Source organism: Melopsittacus undulatus, chromosome 5, assembly GCF_012275295.1.
Source record: "Melopsittacus undulatus isolate bMelUnd1 chromosome 5, bMelUnd1.mat.Z, whole genome shotgun sequence".
In the NCBI taxonomy this organism is placed as follows: domain Eukaryota; kingdom Metazoa; phylum Chordata; class Aves; order Psittaciformes; family Psittaculidae; genus Melopsittacus; species Melopsittacus undulatus.
The window spans coordinates 19,673,399-19,692,270 of record NC_047531.1 but is presented as its reverse complement, the minus strand read 5'-3'; the positions used below and the strand labels follow the sequence as shown (position 1 = coordinate 19,692,270).

Sequence of the window (18,872 nt, the reverse complement as noted above, 5' to 3'; positions counted from 1 at the left end):
ATCAGTCTTGGTCCTTTAAGAACTCTGTTGTTACTCCTCACTGGTGATAAAGTCCAAGTTTTAAGCATTTTTTCAACTGGGTATTTTACTTTAGTAGCATCAGACAGAAAAAAAAAAACCTAAAAAAAAAAAAACAAAAAACCCCTATATGCATGTTTCACAGTTTATAATTAGTTAATTGAATATTAGCACTTCCACTGAAGAACTGGAAATGGACTTAAGACTTGCAACACAAAATGGTTGAATAACATCAACTCCTGAGAACAAGCACAGAGGCGTTTTCAATGGGAAGGCATATTTCTCAATGACCAGGAGAGTTCAAGGGAATGCAGCTTTAGAGGGAAGACTGTAATCCTCTCAATCAAGATGTAGCACACATCTAAGCAGAAGAGCCAATCCATCCTAGCCCCAATATTGTGTTGTCCCTGAAGCAGAAAGCCCTAATTCTGCATGACTATGTGCAGTCCTTTGTACCCTCTTTTCACATAGTCTACAGACATCAAAATCCAAGATATTCTGGTTAAAATAGGCATATAAACTATAGGCAGAACTTGCACTTGGAATACTGATGGCAAGGAGACCAGAAGCAAGGACTCTGATAACTCAAGAGATGATCAATACTAATGTAGTGATCAATTTTGCTTGTCCTTGAAGAACATACAGCCATGAAAGCAAAAGTTGCCATTTGCTCAAAAGCACAGAAAAGTCAGGAAGATGTGCACCAGTGTATATGCTGTGAAAAAGTAATCTAATATTGGCAGATTGGAAAAGGACATTCTCTCATGACAGATTTAAACCCACAGATCAACTTTCTGGCATTCTCCTCATGTGTTCTCCTTGCTGCTGCCTCTCAAGTCTGAGGAATCACAGCAGGTTCCCAGCATTAATCAGACGAAGTTGCTGAGAACAGTGTTAACCAGGGGCAGCATTTATGGTTCCCAGGTGTCCTAACAGGATGTTGAACAGAACATATGTTTATATGAACTACAGGTAACTTCATGCTGGGAGTGGATAAAAAGAAAAGACCAGAATCCTAAAGCACCCAGAGCAACTAGAGGACTGGTCTGAAATAAGGTGGCTGAAATTCAACACACGCAAGTTCAGAATAGTCCATTTGTATAGAGGGAACAAAGCACACCAGCACAAAGTGGAAATAGCCAAGTAGAGGTGAAGGACAAAAAGCTTAAGTTCACAAACTAAATCTTCAACAGTGTTGCGAACCTTAAATCAGCCTGTACTAGAGCAGAAGCATGTTATGTATTATTTGATAAGTACGTACTGCCCTGTCCTCAGTGTCTCAGAACACCAGTGTATAGAGCAGACACAAAAGTCCCGATGAGAAAAGAAAGGGTGAGATTTTGACAATATGACCTATAAAGAAGAGATGGGGAGCAAACCTACCATGCTTCCCAGAAAATGGCTGCCACGTATAGAAGAAGGAAAACAGCTCAACTTCTGATGACAGCAACTCCTATCAGATATTAAAAAAAAAGCTTTCTAACACTTAGAGTGAAAGAACACTGCACAAAACAACAGATATTGTAGAACTTTTTTCATAGAAGAACAGATTTTAAGAAACAGTTACCCAAGATATTTGGGTATCTGACTCACCTCAAAGCACAGGTTTGTTTTAGGTGATTCCCTGAGATCAACTTTTGGTCCTCATTTTCAGCAGTCCTAACAGTTACTCTGAATGACTGATGAGACATTCAGCACTGCCTGTACTGACTCAGGACACTGCCTTCTGACTCCATGTGTTTGTCCCAACCACTGCAGAGGTTCCTATCAAAGTCATGATGCTGAGTCATACTGTGCAGCACACAACTCACAGGACAGGTACAGTCTCCAAGGCTTCTCTTCCCAAACTATAAGATGGGACAGTGCTTTTCATACTTTTCCTTCTTAGTTGACCATTGAGTAATTCTGAATATACTCCATACTTATTCTCTGAGACACTTTCTAACCCTTATTTAACTCCTTTTCACAGAATCACAACACCATTGAGGCTAGCGGGGCCTCTGGAGACTATAGTCCAACTCACTCTGATCAAAGCATCATCACCTACAACAGACTGCTCCAAGGATGTAGATTCCAGAACTTGCCTGGTCAACCTGTTTCAGTGTTTGATCAGCCTCACACTAAAAACACTTTTTCTTATGGTTTAAATGGAATTTTTCATAGTTCAGTTTGTGCCCATTGCCACTTGTCCTGTCACTGGGCACCACTGAGAAGTTTGACTACATTTTCTGGCTACATTGATGAGACCTCCCTCAATCTTCTTTTACTACAGGCTAAACAGTTTCATGTATCTCAGCATCTCCCCACATGAGAGATGATCCAGTCCCTTAATTATCTTCATGGCTCTTTGCTGGACTCTCCAGTAACTCCCCATCCCTCTTGTACTTCAGGTATGGCCTTATCAGTGCTGAGTAAAAGGCAGGGATTAATTACCTCCCTTGACTAGCTGTCAAAGCTTCTCCTAATGTAGCCCAGGATGCTTGCTGGTCCCTGTTGCAAAGGTACACTGCTCACCAATAGCCAACTTGGTATCCAGCAGGACCCCGAAGTCACAGAGTCAGAGCATGGTTTAGGCTGGAAAGGACCTTAAGATCATCTAGTTCCAAGCCCCCTGCTGTGAGGGGCACACTTCCCACTGGACCAGATTACTCAAGGGCCTCTCTAACCTGGTCTTGAACACTGCCAGGGATGAAGCATTCACAACTTCCTTGGGCAACCTGTTCCGTGTTCCTTTCTGCAAAGCTGCTTTTCAGTCAGTCAGCCTGCAGTGGACTTTGTGCTTTCACATCTTAAACTTCATACAGGACCTGTCAGCCCATACCTGTCAAGATCCCTCTGGATGGCAGCATAACTTTCTGCTGTTATCCAGTCAACCCTCCCAATTTTGTATCATCAGCACCTGCCCCATCATCCAGGTGAATAGGCTAAACAATCCTTGTGGTGTATCACTAATAACTGGGCTTTCTAACGTAGATCATAGCCCTTTTGAGTCCAGCAGTACATTTTTTCCTTACACACAATTATCACAGATCACTGGGACATCTCACAAAAATTCTTTATAGAAATGACCATTTTGACTTGAAATCAGCCCAGATACTGCACAGCCTTTTCAAAGTGACCCCAAGCCATGCAGAATAGCCTGTACATGCTGAAACACTGCTAGAGTTATACATGAGATGATGATGACAGGTAAGGTGGTTTTTAAATGCTGCTGAAAAGCAGAAGGATTCTGTTTCTGTGAGGATGTTTGGACACTTGGCAACTCTCCAGAGAAAGTAGGAGTGCTGCAACTAAGGAAGCTGGAAGAAGAACGCACAGAGCAGAGATCCTCCTCCCCCCTCTCTGACATCAGACCACACAGCAAGCAGCAAGCTTGGCCTCGCCCTCCAGCAGACAGGGCTGCAGCTCCCGTGGAAGGACGCTGGCCTCTAGTGGTGACAGCTGGAGGACAGCAGTGTAGCCAACCTCCGCAGCTCCGGCCCCCAAGCACTGCTTAGGGCAGCCGCCGCCGGCCTTGATGTCCATGGGGTACAGAGACTGGCTGATGGTGCTACGTCAAGAAAACCAACTGCCAGAGCAAGGAAAATGAAGCTGCTGCACTGCCTGTGCGTATAGATGGCTTGTGTTGCTCCCTTCCTTTTTTTATACCTGAGTCTATTCTATCACTGCAAGTATGAAAGATTGGTTAGCTGGAGCTTCAGTCATTTAAAACAACAGCTTGCAATGCATGTCTTCTGAGGCTCTCAAAAATCTGAGTTTGTTCAAATAAAGTTTTTAGCTACTGTCCAGCTTATTGGACAGTAAATGTCACCAAAGCAAAAAGACTAGTGAAACTGAGCTGATTCAAAAACAGATTCCATCAAAATCAAATCACTCAGCAAGCAAAACTTGCTTGGAATTAAAACCCCAAATTGATTCAGTAATAGATTTGTCAGAAAAAAAAAGTGGTAAGTCATTAGGTTTGTTATGAACTTCATCAAAATAGTTTTAACAAATCTCTAAGCTGTAGTACATTAGGTATTTCGATGCTAGATACCATCTTGTAATTTAATACCTCAACCACAACCTCAAAATCCATAAAACTTCCTGTTTATATTTCAAATACTGCCCAATACAATCCTTCTTCTTTGCCTCTTCTTTTGTTGGAAGTAACAGGTGACAGGTTTTATTAAACCTACTGACAAGCCAAAATTTGACAATTCATGGTTAAAGCTGACAGCTTTACATTTCTGATAATCCTCAGCTTGGACTGAATGCACATTAAATTGGCATCTTCGTACAAACTGTTTCTGCTTGCATAAATCAACATTTTCCTTTCAGTGTGGTTCAGATAAACACTCATACACACAGCCATACTGGTGACCATATTTTTTTTTCCACACACTAGGATTAGAGACTAAGCATGAGAACAAATCTACTGGCTTCCAGAAATGCCTGCCAAAATCAAAAGAAAATAAAGAGCAGGGGCTCCCTTAGTTGTTGTTGCCTGCCGAAACTGTATGGAACTTACAGAGAGAGCTGTAGTGAAGAAACCAGGCAGTGGCACTGCACTAGCACAGTGCCTCCTCTTAGTGGCCTGCTCCAAAATACAGAAAAAAAACCCCAACCAACCAGCTAAAGAATTAATATCACCTACTTGTTGGTGTTGCAACTTCCTTTGCCTAATGTGATCAGTCTTACATTTGCAGAATGCCTTTTTTTTCAGTTGATGACTTTTTGACCAGATGGTTTCTCAGCTGCACTGTTATGGTAAGTTTGTTTCTGTTTTGCAGTATCACCTGAGACCTTTGAAAAAGGTCAGACACAAGGCCTATCTGCTTACTATGAAGATCATTCCTACCACGTTTGAAAGACTTCATAGAGTTAGTAACATAATACTTTATCCAGGAATTTTAATAATAGCTGACAGTTGGATATCATAGTATTTTTATGAGAAAGGTAACCTGCTTTGTTGGGATGAACAGGTTAAAGAAAATTCCACTCTGAATCCTTGTTGAATAGGCTGCAAACAGCTCATCAAATGATTCATTCTTCCACCATCAACTTATCAACAACTGATGTCATTATTCTTATAGTAAAATGATTTTGGAAACCGTATCTAGCAATTGGCTGTGAGATTTAACAGCTTACCTAGATACAGGAATAGTGATGCATAAGTATTTCATCTTGACAGGCTTTTAAGAAAAAAAGTATACGTAAGAGCCACACTTCCTTATACCTCCGACTTTCATTGTACGCTGCCAAGAGAGAGAGCACAAGAACTGGTTTCCTGTGCAGACTGGCTTCCAAACCAAGTATGTTTTTTGAAACTAGTAAACATATAAATAACTTTAGCATTATCTCTCCTTATTCTTACAATCTTATTATAACAGCTGTATGTAATATGACTTTTGAGATCAAAGGGTAAAAATAAGATACAGTTCTACAGAAACTAGCATACCTCCTCCCTATATGAACGTGATCTTGAAGTACTGTTTGTGCAGACAACTTGAGTACAAACTTCTTAGTCATTTCCTTCACTTACCTGAACTATTCTGGCTCAAAAAACACTTTATTTTGAATACTGTCTACTTGTAAGCGATTTGCTTCTCTAGTCAAATGAACTATTAATAACTTTCTCATTTTCTTCCACATGTGACAATTCTGTCTCAGCATCAGTATAGCAATCAATTAGCCTCACGCTTTCTATACATGACCATCTTGTTCCTATGCAAGACAGAAAACAAAGGAACTGAAAGGAAATTCCTATTCCTGTCTATTATTTATGAACTATGGCTGAATGCAGTAACTTTTTTATTGACTGTTGCATATATGGACTTCTTTGATCAGTGGCAGATCTTCTTTGATCAAAGACAGATGTGATGAAAAGTTTATGAAACTGACATTTAGAAATAATTAAAATAGAATCCTCTCCTGATGAATTAGGAAGCATTACTAAAGCTCAAGTGTAAGGTACTGCTTCAGTACAAACGTACTCCTCTGAAAGAGACAGGAAGGCTCAGGTAGGAGAACAAAGAACACCTGCATGCCTGAAAGAACAGTAGGAAAAAAAAATACATCTTTGAAGAAGTGGAAACTTAAGACAGTTTGACTACGTAATGTGAAACAAACAGCTTCTGCTTGTAATTCTGCATTTGAGGTGTCCTATCACAACTTTGTCACTGCTCCTGTTCTACACATCTGCTACTGATGTGCAAGAGGTCAAGAAAGCATGAGATGGCCTTAGGGTGCATTTGCATTCGTAGAGTGTTATACTATCAGAGGCAGTACACGTCTCACGTTCTTGCTACAAATACAGTATTTGATTTGTTGTCATAGCTAGTGTATATGTTAATTTGTTGTAATAAACATAATCTTGGGGGTGAATATCTATACAATTACCACGTCAATCAGAATGTTCTTCTGATATCAATGCCCACTGACTTCTCCATAAATTCTCTTTCATAATTAATATGAATCATTAATTAACCGTAAGGACTATAACACCATCCAAAGTTTGTAAATCCTAACAATATAGCACTAAATATTTATCTTTTTTAAATACTGTCACTGATCCACCTGAAGCCACAAGCAGTCTCTGTGTGCGTACTGACCATGTAATTCTAGCAGCTCTCTAGCAACAGGCAGTGTTAGCTCTGCTTAGAAATCTGCAGCTACCAGAGTGGAAGGATGAAGGAAAAATTAATTTTTCTCACCAAACGGAGAGACTGCTTTCTCGCTGTCCAGATTTTGCACTCTAAATATGGTGGTTTGCAGCTATATAAGTCAATCTATCCAGGCTGCCCCCAAAATGCATCATTCTGCCATGTCTGTATCCCACTTTCTCACACAGTGGTGGCACCAGCAATCACACAGCTGTTTGAGGAGCACACTACTTGGGCACTGACTGCGGAAAAACTAGCATGGGGGCAGGTTTGGTTTGGTTGGTGGGTGAGTTTTTTTAGGTGTTGCGTTCATCTAAATAATTTGGCTGATGTACCATACAATCACTGGTGCAGACGGAAAAGGGGTGCAAGGGTACAGGGTGTTTAAAGCAGAAGGTAAAACCTCAAACTACAATGTACTTCAGCCAATTGTAAAAGCTGACCTTTGATCTCTACTACCCACACTAGACTTGCCTGATTTTCTCCTAGGTTTCCCAGAAGGTAAATCTGGTATGCCCCTTATATGAGGAACATTATATGGAAGTTTAGAAGTGCTACTACAGGCAGAAAAGCAGGTGCATTAGAAATTTATTTTGCAACTTTTTTTAAGAGGGGCTGGTTTTACTTCCCCTTACAAGGAAGATTCTGCTTGGCAAACAGTTGTAGATGAAGCCATTGATTACACTGCAAGCTTGTAACAGGAAGTAGATAAACAATTGGAATGTACAGCGAAAGGCCCTATGGTCATGTGGGAGTTTGAAAAAGTATAGCAAGGTACTAAAACCAGAAATAACAGGCACTCACAGCACTTACACCACTATGGTAACTTTAGGTTTAGGGTTTTCTAGTTCAGCTTTAACATCTCCCAGCCAACAGAAGTAAATGATCCCTTTTACTACCCTTTACCTGCTAACTTTTTTTAGAGATAATGCACAGTTAACAACTGCTTATATTCACATTACAGGTCATTTCAGAAAGTCCTCCCTAGATTTAGAAGCCACACCAACCCAGAAGAAAAATTCTATCTTTAGAACTGAGAAAGGAGAGAAAATTACTTTTTGTTTTGAGAGAAAAGTCAAGGTAGAGGCAAAAACCTATATACCCTTTACATCATTTTAGATAGAAGTTACGAAGATCTGTACTAACCAACCAGGCTCCCTTCACAACCAAACAACACAGAGCCTTAACACTACAGGAGTTACTTATCTCTATTTTGATGCCTATGGCATGAATCACAATCAAACTGGCATCATCTGTATTTCTCTATAGACACCTAAGAGATAGTTCCCTGACAACTGAATTACATTAGATGTTCCATTCCCATACAGCCAACATCATGTGAGCTGAACTGCACTCTCCACTGAGATGCGTAAGTCAGGAGTGAAGCTGTTTCAGATTTCACTTAAGAGTTGTGAAGGGGAGAGAGAGAAGAAAGGCACTTGTGTGAGTCAACTCCAACCCCTTAATATTCCAGAATGTTCTGACTTTTTTAACCCAAAAGAGTGCAACAAAGTTTCTGCCTGGCATGGATATAATGAAATCAAATTTCATTATTTCTAGATTCATGTAACACAGAAATATACAACTATGTGCCTTTTAAAAGTTCCGAGCTAGAAAAACAGATAAATAATCCTACCATCTTAAAAGAAATTTCCTATCCTTTCACATTCCAAATTGAAATCACTTTCTCTATTAGTTATTCACTCTGTATTAATTCAAACATGCACACCTACCTTTATGGTAACATTTCCTTTTGTTATTTTTCTCATATTGAAGCCTACGGTAGGAATCATATCTTCTGTGAACTGCCCTGACTAGAATACAGAAAAAAAAAAGAAAGAAAGAACAAAGCATTATAAAACAGTTGATACACAAAAGATAAGTTTCTCATTTGCAATCTAGAATTTTTATCTTACAATACCGTAAAATATCACATTAATTTTCTGCAAGAGCACCAGCCAGCAGTGACGTTAATGCATTGTCATGCCAAGAAAGACTGTTCATTTCAGCCCTTCAAATGATCTTTTATTCTCCTCAGTGACAAAGATCAGCCCAGAAACCATGAGACCTTGGATAATTCATCTGCTCCTTCAGCAAGCCAGAAAGCAGCAGGGTCAAAATAGAGAATCACAGAGCCATAGAATGGTTTAGCTTGAAAAGGACCTTTAAAGGTCATCTAGTCCAACCCCAAATATGATAAAATATGATAAAACTGACTATAGCAGGATCTTTCTGTATAGTTTCTCACTACTGTTACCAATGGTTTAACTCCAAATGTAATAAATGACAATGGAGTACTCTTGTAGAAAGTATTATATGTAGACCCTTTCCTTCTGAGTAGATGCCAGCAGAGGAATCCTGCTGTGAAAGCTAAGAGAATGCCATAAAGATAGAAAAATACCAGGTACTAACTCAACACAGCATAAATCCAAAAGATAAATTCAAAATGCTACCTCCTCCCCCAGTTTCAAGAAATGTTTTTACAAGACATATGCTTGTCATCATGATAACAAGAACCTTACACACATGTACCCACTACAAGAAGACAGCTTTTGAGAAGAAAGGTGAAACTCAGACCTTAGAGGATAATTCGTTCTTTCTTTTCAAAAAGTATTGTTAATAAGATATTGTGTCTCCCAGGCATGGTGCATTCTGGACTTGCTATTACTCTTCCATCTATATCTGGCCATATTCCCTTCAGCCACCTTGTCATCCCATAAGCCATGGCTTTGTGGTTTTTTGGAAGAAAATATGGGCATGCTCCAATACGTCTCTCCCATCTGAGAAGTGGGTGATCATCGCTTCACAGTGCACTGCAGCAGCTATGTGCCTCACAGAGCACATACTGCCACCAGTTCACCCTGATGCTATTGCCGGTCTCTATTATGCTTTCTGCAAGTTTTCCCTGTTCATGGCAGAGTGAGAATACATGATGCCTCTAGCTTGTGTTCACAAACTAAGATTAATGATTTTTAATCTGGGATTTTAAAAGCTGTACAACCTTTGACAGGTACTTAACCCCCAGAGATTTTGGAGTTTGGAATTAGATTCTTTCATCAGTTACTTGTTCAACCTCACCTATGGGAACCTTCTTGCTATTCTGTACAATACTCCCCGTCTTTTGTTTCTGAAAGTCTTTTTTTTCCTTCCTCTTTCCTTGCTTCAGTGACTTGTCAACAGCAATATAAAAAAACAGCAAAGACAAATGCACCTGCAACCTCATACAGATACAAGCAGCCAGGAGTGACACAATTTCTTAATTGGATGGAGTAAGATAAAGACAATCAGTAACTATCTCCTGTAGCACGTACTGGTCTAATTTTTTTAAATATAAAGCACATTTATATGTGGAGGCCAGATATATAAACACATAGAAATACATAAACCCTGAGAATGTAGCATCATTACTCAAGCACAAGAATGCCTTGAAAACCAGTCAGCCCACTCAGAAGACTATTGTTTAAACAAACTCGTAGAAAGTCAGGATTCCACTTTGTCAGCAAATTATACACCATAGGTAACATGCTAAACTGGAAGACAGACATCAGAAAAAAAACCAAACCCTTCATAACTGCTCTAGTATCAGGGATAGAATGCAAAGAATTAGCATCCCCTTTACAAGTCTTCAGTCTTCTACAAATTTTCCATTCTGGTTGAATGAAAACAGCAACAAAGTATTACGTTTACAGTTCTTTATTTTCCCACACAATGAAGGAAACAAAGTAATATGTCAAATCTTTTGCCCACATTAGTACAAAAGCTCTAATTACTGTGTTTTGTTTCAAGTGCTGTAAGCACCATAAAGTAAGAAATCTGTTCCATTTTGCTTGCTAAGGAAGTTTTACATGACAAATTACCTATTTTGAAAATATTCAAGATGTGCAAACAAATTTAGGGTTGTATCTCAGTAAAAAGAGATTACATCCTGACACAGATGAAAGTAACTGATGCTACAACATGCTGTCCTCTTTCAATGTTGCTGAATATTGATTTGACAATGAATACTGTCTACCCCCTACCATATCCATAGCCATGGGCCAGATTCTACTCAACTACGTTAGTGCAGACCCATAGTACCACACAGGGACATTATCCAAGGTTTCCACTGGTAACAAAGGACTATTACATATGCTTCAAATTCTTAAGGGAGGAGGCTGTCTCAAAGGGTATTTATTCAATGTTAGTCTGCTAAGATCCCTAAATACACTTGCAAAGTGGAAAAATACAGTCTTTTCTTAATACTTTTATACGATCCATTGCAGTTTGCATTTTAACTATCCACTGTTTTGTAACGGTTAGTTTCACGTTTTCATATTCTAGCCACATAGACACAAACAGAGTTCCCAGTCTATTTGCCATCCCCATAAAACTGTATTCAAGTGTAAGCTATTAGCGGCTGCCTTATCTTAAACTGTTTACTCACAAATTCTTGAACCACTTTTGTTGATTATCATGGTGTGTCATCTCCAGACTGAAAAATACAAAAGCTACAAACCTGCAGTCTGTGACACTCCAGATGTCACAGAACATGGCTGCCTTGCAGAATACTCTTAAACAATACATATACTGGCAAAATCAGGCCTGTAGTAACAGCAGTGCTCTGCTATTCAAGGTATTAGCATGAGAGAGACAAACATATGATGCCATCCCACTGGTGGTCTAGCATAAGCAAGTGGACAGGTACAAAATCTAACACCCCACACAACTGTAATCAAGGTCTCTCAAGTGCTGTATTCTTCTTTGCTCCGTTTATGAAATCAATCCAAGAAGCAATGGAACTTATCATGCCTTTTCCCCCCTCCTCCTCAAACCCCGTCCTTTGGAGCTGAACACTTCCAATGGGCACAAAGAGTGCTAAGGCCTGTGCTGAGTGTCTAACAAAGTAACATATTAGATACAAGTATTTTCTGCTTATTGATTGCTGATGCCCCCCAAAACATACTTTCACTGTACACTTTCCCTACTCCACTTCTTTATCTCCTACTTTGTCTCTACCTCTTTACTCACACTGAGTTAGAACCTTCTGTTTTTCCCTTATCTCAGAATTGTATGCAAAAGCAAACAACAAATACCATATATTCATGTCATCTTTGCCTCAATCTCTTTGGCTTTAGGTGATACACATCCCAGTTTGGTCTAATCCGTGACCTAGCAACTTTTTAGGATAAGCGCTAAAGAACATCTGGAAACCTTTATCTCATGGCACGTGAAGCTGCAATACATCTCACCAGTCAAGATGTGCAGCAAGAGTAGGTGATAAGCTTCCTGACTAGTAGGAGCCATACTTAACATATATAGCTGTTTCCACTTTCCGATGGAAAGTAAATCTTCAGGATGGACCTAAATAAAGGTCAGAGAGCACAGTAAACAAAGATGAGAAACAAAGATGGCAACAAAGTGGAAAAAGCCATGGCAAGTGTCAGCATTACAGGGAAACAAGGCTGCAAGGCCACCACTACAGTGGGAAGCAAATGCCAGTATCAGACATGGAATGCTGGGAAAGAGCTACCAAGGAATTGTGTGAGGCTTTAATACTGATGCAACGGATGGGAGGGGAGAATTCAGTTGACAGGGTAGTTGTGGCCTTGGAGGATGCAACCATACATTCTGAGTTACTCTGGGATACACTGGCCGTGAAAAGCCGATTCAATCACAGGCAAGCGCCCATGCCCAGAACGGGCACGCTGTGCGGTCAGCAGAGGAGACATTTTCTTTCTCTCCCCCCCTCTCCCATTTTCACACTGCTGTGAAATTCCCGAGGCTGCCAGCGATGCGGGAGCTGCCTCACGCCCGCCGCCCCCCTCCCCGCAGCGCACCGCGGCGGGGGCAAAGCCCGCACTTGTTGCCGGAGGAGGCGAAGCGAGGCGGGGCGGGCGGCGCCCTCCACACCTCCAGGCCTCCCACACCGCCTGGCCGTTGCCTCGCCGCCCGCGGCCACCGCTTCCCCGCCGCGGGCCGCCGCCCTGCGCCCCTCCCGCCGTGCCCCTGCGCCCGGGGGCCGCGTACCGCCAGCACGGTGAGCAGCGTGGTCTTGCCCGAGTACTGCAGCCCCACCAGGGTGAGCTCCATCTCCTCCTTCCAGAACAGCGACCGCAGCCACTCCAGCACCCGCGCCACCAGCGCCAGCATCCCGCCCAGCGCCCCCGACCTGCGGCAGGCGCCCAGCCCCAGCGGCACCGCCTCACTGCTGGGCATGGGAGCGCGGGGCGAGGCGCGGCCGAGCTGGGGACCGGGCCGGGGTCGACGGCGGCGACGCTGCGCGGGGAGCGGGCGCAAGCACGACCCTCACGTGATGGCGCCACCGCCCTTCCCGCTGCCACTTGCTGCAGACGGGGGAGGGGTTTGGCCCGGCCGGGGGCGGGGAGCGTGAGGCAGGGCCGGGAGGTGGCCGAGCCGGATCGGGCCGTGCCCGCTGCGAGGGAGGGGGGACATACGGCCAGGGCAGCTCCCGCAGGGGATAGCAGGCGGTGGGGCATCCCACCGGCATTACGGGCCTGAGGTGGTGGCATGGAGGCACCGCAGTCTCCGGGGAGGAGCAGGGTGGCTCCCTGCAGCGCGACGAGGAGAGCGCGGTGTGAGGTGAACAGCTGGTCCCTGGCCAGAGTGTGGCAGGACGAGGTTGCCCAGCATAGGTCTGTCGCCGCGGGCTGTCCGCCCAGCACCCTGCACGCACGCGGTGGGCCAGGGCCACATGTGCACCACTGGCATATGAGAATTGGTGGACTTACATCTTCTTGACAGCATCGATGCTGTAGGTCCTTCACCTGTGGTGGCAGTTCTCACACTCCCGAACCTCCACTCTTCTTGTGCTACTCTGAATTGTTTTATCATGTAGGGACAGGTCATCATAGAATCACAGAGTGGTTTGGGTTGGAGGGGAGTTCAAAGTTCATCTGGTCCAACTGCCTGCAATGAGCAGGGACATCTTGCGCTAGACCAGGTTGTCCAAGAACCACATCCAGGCTGGCCCTGAACGTCTCCAGTGATGGTGTATCCATCACCTCTCTGGGCAGCCTGCTCCAGTGGTTTACCACCTTCACTGTAAAAAATTTCTTCCTCGCTTCCACCCTGAATCTCCCCTCTCCTAGTTTAAAATCATTGCCCTTCATGCTGTTGCAGCAGGCCCTGCTAAGTCTTTCCCCATCTTTCTAATAGGCCACTTTTAGGAACTGAAAAGTCACAATAAGGTCTCCCTGTAGTCTTCTCCAGGCTGAACAGCTCCAACTCTCTCAGCCTTTCCTCATCGAAGTGTTCCATCCAAGGTTTACTGTGGTTTTATTTGGGTTCTTTTTCAACAATTTTTGGTGAGTCTCTATTAGGATTCTTCCTTGCCTCAACAAGAGATGGTTGTGACAGTGGTTTTGTATAGTGGGCAATGACAGGACATGCCGCTTCACCAGGAATCTTTTACCCACACAGGATAAAGAACATCTAGCATACAGTCTTGCCACACATCATTAAGACAAAAGCTGTGTTCCCCTGTAACTGCAGAGCTAGCACTTAAGCTGGATCCATCACTGAAATTATACGTGGTGCTCCAGAAGATTACAATGCTAGTGGTATTGCTTGATGAAGGACTTTCACAGACGTATAAACAAGGCACTTCAGAAATTTAGTATTGATACGTGTACTATTGAAACAGAGCAAATTCATCAAAACATTTTGAAATTAGTTTTTCATGCACTTTTTAGAGACATAATTTAGCATTTGGGAGAATGCAATTTGTGTTAAACCTCACTGGTTACGTCAGTCAGGCCACAGAAATTGTAAGCTCTTGTGACTTTGCTGTCAAGAGCAATTGGTTCTGAGCTAGCTGCGAAGGTGGAAAACTTTATTCTTTTTCATGCTCTCATTATAGATACACTATAAGTGATTCATAGGGTAATACTAAGATTTATAATTTTCATTATTTTTTTTTTTACAGATTTTCATCGATTTACTCTTGTAAATTTAATTGAACATTTCCAGAAGGAAACTGGACACTGGAGCTGGCCCTGCTACCCAATTGGTACTGTAAGGGAGTTATTTTTCTTTGCTTCTCTTAATACAAAGTCTGGAGGAAAGCAGACACATTTAAGTGGCCAGGCCCAAACAAACAAAAGGAATTGGATGGTTGGGGTTTTTTTCCTAGTTTCATAAGATTCTGCTCTTGACACAGGTAGTCCTTTTGTCCTAACACTATACTCTAGGATTGGTGGTTTGGGTTAGAGTTTTGGATGCCTGTCTTAAAACTGAGGCAGTGATGGGTGTCTTTGGCAGTTTCAGAGCATGGTACAGCTCCCAAGGTTTCTTGCAAATGGGTGGCATAGTGAAAAAAGAACATGATCAGATGGTGCATTGAGAGAGAATGTAGCAGAACTCTGCTGTTTTACTTGCCTCTTTGTAGCAGCCAGATGGCGATTCATTACATATATACATCCTCAGGCACTGGTCACAAGTTTACCCACCAGTTACTGTTTATGCTAGATATAACTGGGGGATCACTGGAGACATGGGTCAAAAGGCTGACATTGAGGAAATTAATTATTCTGGTTGCACGGGTAAAAGGACCAGGAAATAATTCATTGGCAAAACAGAAGTATTTTTCTGCTGTCAATCTTGTTATTTTCAAAAATTTGTTTCAGCCAAAGCAATTATAGATTTTCAGTGAATAGGTGAAGTGTTTCTGGGTGCCCTAAAAACTGAAAAATAAAAGAATTTCTCCTATATCTACATATGACCCAGCTGGCAATGTGCAGAATAAAGACAGTCCTTTTGTGAGAGTGGTTTCTGGGAATCAAGTGGCTCAGATTACTGAATGGGGGAAAACTTGCATGAAATTGAGCAGTCTCTGTTTTTGCAAGACTTCTTTGAAGAGTTTTTAATTCTTCAATAGTGTTTAAGGCTCATAGTGGTGGGAGCTTAAAGAAACAATATATTGCAGATACAGTAACATATTCTGAAAAAATACATTTCTGCCATATCCAGCAGAAGATGGGCTGATAAATCTAAGCCATTAATTCAGCTGTACACTGACTGGAGTCTTTTACAGTGTCTTGGAGGTCAAAATATAATATCTTAACAAGTCTTGGAGGGTTTGTCCAAGTTAAAAGATCTGTTAAATTGATCTAAAATCTGATATATCCTTTGCAAAACTAAATTATTATGAAGGACAATTCTTTACTTTGCAGACAGTTTGATAATATTGTATGTAAAAATACAATTGCTACCTTGCTACCATTAGCAGCTCAGAGGAGGTATGTTCTTGTAGCTAAAAGCCTGAGCTGGAGCACAGAAGGCCACAATTCACTATTCAGTGTGACTGTAGGCAAGCCACTTAATCTCTGGGAAACATTTGACCATTGATCAAGTATTTCACTTTCCTGTCTTGTCTACAGGGATTTACACACTTCAGGATCAGTTCAGCAGTGTTATGGGGTCATTGAGTCTTTCAAGCGCTTTGTAGATGAAGTGATAGTAAAGCAGCTTACTCCGTTGCAAAGGCTTATTTATGCTATGAAAAATTATAACAATGTATCTTACATTTCAGGTTATGATGGTGTTGATGCAACACATGTTCAGCAAAACCTGACTGAACCAACACTGCATATCCAGATATTTCCACATTTGGGGAGAAACAAGATGTTTGGGATCCACATCTCTAGTTTGGAGCAATACCAAAGAGATCTGATCACATTATCTGTAGTTTAAGCATGGACTTCAGTGACAGCTGAAGATCTTAATGAGAAGAAGCCTTCAGCTGAATGAAATCCCCTGAGTGGAGATCATGAGGTGATGCCTCTCTCCAGTATTTTCAGTCCTGATGTACTAGATGTTTGAGAAAAAAACGCTGCAGAATAAGCCACACATCTTTTCTGCTAATGAGGCACTGCATTAGTGAGAGACTAGTTATCTTTTCTGTTTGTAGGCCAGAGTCAAGCAGGTGCTTTGCCAAAGAGAATAGAAAGATTGCGTGGAACTTTACAGTGAAAGCAATGCAATGTACCCGGCAGTGTCTGCCTGTGTCGTCAGTGCCCTCTGCTGGCTGGAGCGTCAGGAACTCCTTAGTATCTATATTCGTTTTCATCATGCTCCAGTGAGGGAAGAGGTGAAAAAGGATTTCTGTAAGGATTGTTACACTGGTTCGGTGGGCCAGATTCAAGATTTTAACTTAAGAACTCTGTGTTTTGGGTACCTAAATTTTGTATATGCAGCACGTACTGAAACAATGCATAGGATTTCGAGACAAACTGCGTCTATTATTAGTCCAGTGCCCTTAATTACTAGCTGTCCTAGCAGTGAGGTACTTTGTTGTGACATTAATAATATTGTTCTTATGAGACTGTAGGGTTCCCTTAGCCTCCCTTTAAATGGTGTTTGTTAGGTCCCTGCCTTAGGAAATCATTGCTTGACACTGGCAACCTGCCATCTTGCCTCAATCTGCTAGTAGCCTAAGGGAATAGTGTGTGCCAGAAGTGATGGCTTGGCGTCACAAGTGAAGATTTTGGGAAGGGCTTTAACCCCGCTTACTTCAAGCACGATGACCAAGGGCGAGTGGGATATGCAAATCTGGTTTGAAAAGGGTGCTTAGGCAAACAGGAAGTGTCCGACCAGGACTGTCATCTCCTGAGTAATCTCGAGCTACCCATGCGTTGGTCCACCCGCATGCAAGGTTGGATCTGCAGCTACCCATGTACCTTGTCACCTACTGATTTGAGCCTCACCTGTCCATACAGACAAGTGAGAGCAAGCCCTTCCAGCCTGCGCAGTGGAGTTTTTAGGTGAGGCGCAGCTTGTGCAGAACTGTCCCCACCCTTTACACCTGAGGTTTAACTGCCAGGCCTAGCGAGCTAGGACGGTGACAGCAAAGTCCGCAGGTCGTAGGTTTTGTAAGAGTGTCCTTCTCTTAGATGGAAGACCATGCTAGGCTGGACGAGCTCCATCAGCCTGGGTTTGAAGATAGGAGTTTTCATTCTCCTATGTTTTGAGCAAGATTGTCATTTCCTGGGTCAATCTTGAGCGAGTGCTAATGCGAACCCACCGAGGCACCAGCGGCACTGTGGTATCGCTATGTCTGGGCGGGATTCTGACTTAGAGGTGATCAGCCATAAGCCCACAGATGGTAGCCTCGCACCCGTGGCTCCTCAGCCAAGCACACGCACCAGGGATCTGAACCTGCAGTTCCTCTCGTACTGAGCAGGATTGCTATTGCAACAACACATCATCAGTAGGGTAAAACTAACCTGTGTCAAGACGGCATAAACCCAGCTCACGTTCCCTATTAGTGGGTGAACAATCCAATGCTTGGTGAATTCTGCTTCACAATGATAGGAAGAGCCAACATCAAAGGATCAAAAAGCGACGTCGCTATTAACATTTGGCTGCCACCTTATCATCTAATTGGTGACACACATGAATGGATGAACGAGTTTCCCACTGTCTCTACCTACTATCCAGTGCCAGAAGTACACTTCCAACATATGGTATAGTTCTTCTGAAGGATCTTGAAGTGTTATTGCATAAATACATTTTTTGAGATGAAAACAAAGGCAGAGAGGGGTGACTGTGTCTTATCTGATGGCCACATAAATATGGCATTGAACACAATGGTCTGGAATCATGTGCAGAGAAACAAAATGTTGACTGAATATGTAAAATAGCAATTGACATTAATTTTCATACTGTCTGTTTGTATCTGATTACTAATCAATAAATACCTTATCAGTTATAAACTAAGGGTTATACAAGCATACACTAAAAATGTCATCTGATTACTATTAGCCAAGGAGAACTATAATCAATACACCAAGATGGTGGTAACACATTAGTGAATATAATGAAATACAGTGTTGTTCCTTTAAAGATTATAATATTGATTAGTGCCCTTTACCTCCTTGCCTGTTACATTCTCGTATGTAACAAGGGGACAACAAATGCAAGAAGATTTTGCGGTTCTGAGTACTAACAGCACGAAAAGCTGCTGCAAAAGATTCAGAACATCTGCACCAAAGAACTGTTCTACAGACCCTGATCCTTGACTGGTATACATAAAAACTTAGAATTGATCCTGAATATGGCTTGTTTACATGACTGCCATCATAAAGAAAATTCCGTGGTACCTATTTGAATTTCATTGGAGTTTCCAGAAAAGCAGACAGAAAGGTCTGGAATAACCACACATCCAAAAACATTTAGAAGTGTTAAGGGCTGAAGTTAGACCAATCTGCTTCG

At 42.2% G+C, this 18,872-nt stretch overlaps 1 protein-coding gene across 2 annotated transcripts in view; it reads right to left on the bottom strand.

The window, feature by feature from the left end:
• The window catches only part of LOC101871905 (ADP-ribosylation factor-like protein 8B), a 55,193-nt gene that overhangs the window by 12,027 nt on the left and 24,294 nt on the right, over nucleotides 1-18,872 (bottom strand). The window contains exons 1-2 of one of the 2 annotated variants that reach the window (XM_034062795.1): nucleotides 12,669-12,959; nucleotides 8,396-8,476 (exon numbers count right to left, since the gene is read on the bottom strand). In XM_034062795.1, coding sequence (XP_033918686.1) covers nucleotides 8,396-8,476; nucleotides 12,669-12,857 — 270 coding nt within the window. In that variant the 5' untranslated portion in view covers nucleotides 12,858-12,959. Of the gene's footprint in view, nucleotides 1-8,395; nucleotides 8,477-12,668; nucleotides 12,960-18,872 lie in introns of those variants that run through there. The other variant, XM_031046278.2, reaches the window with a different exon arrangement.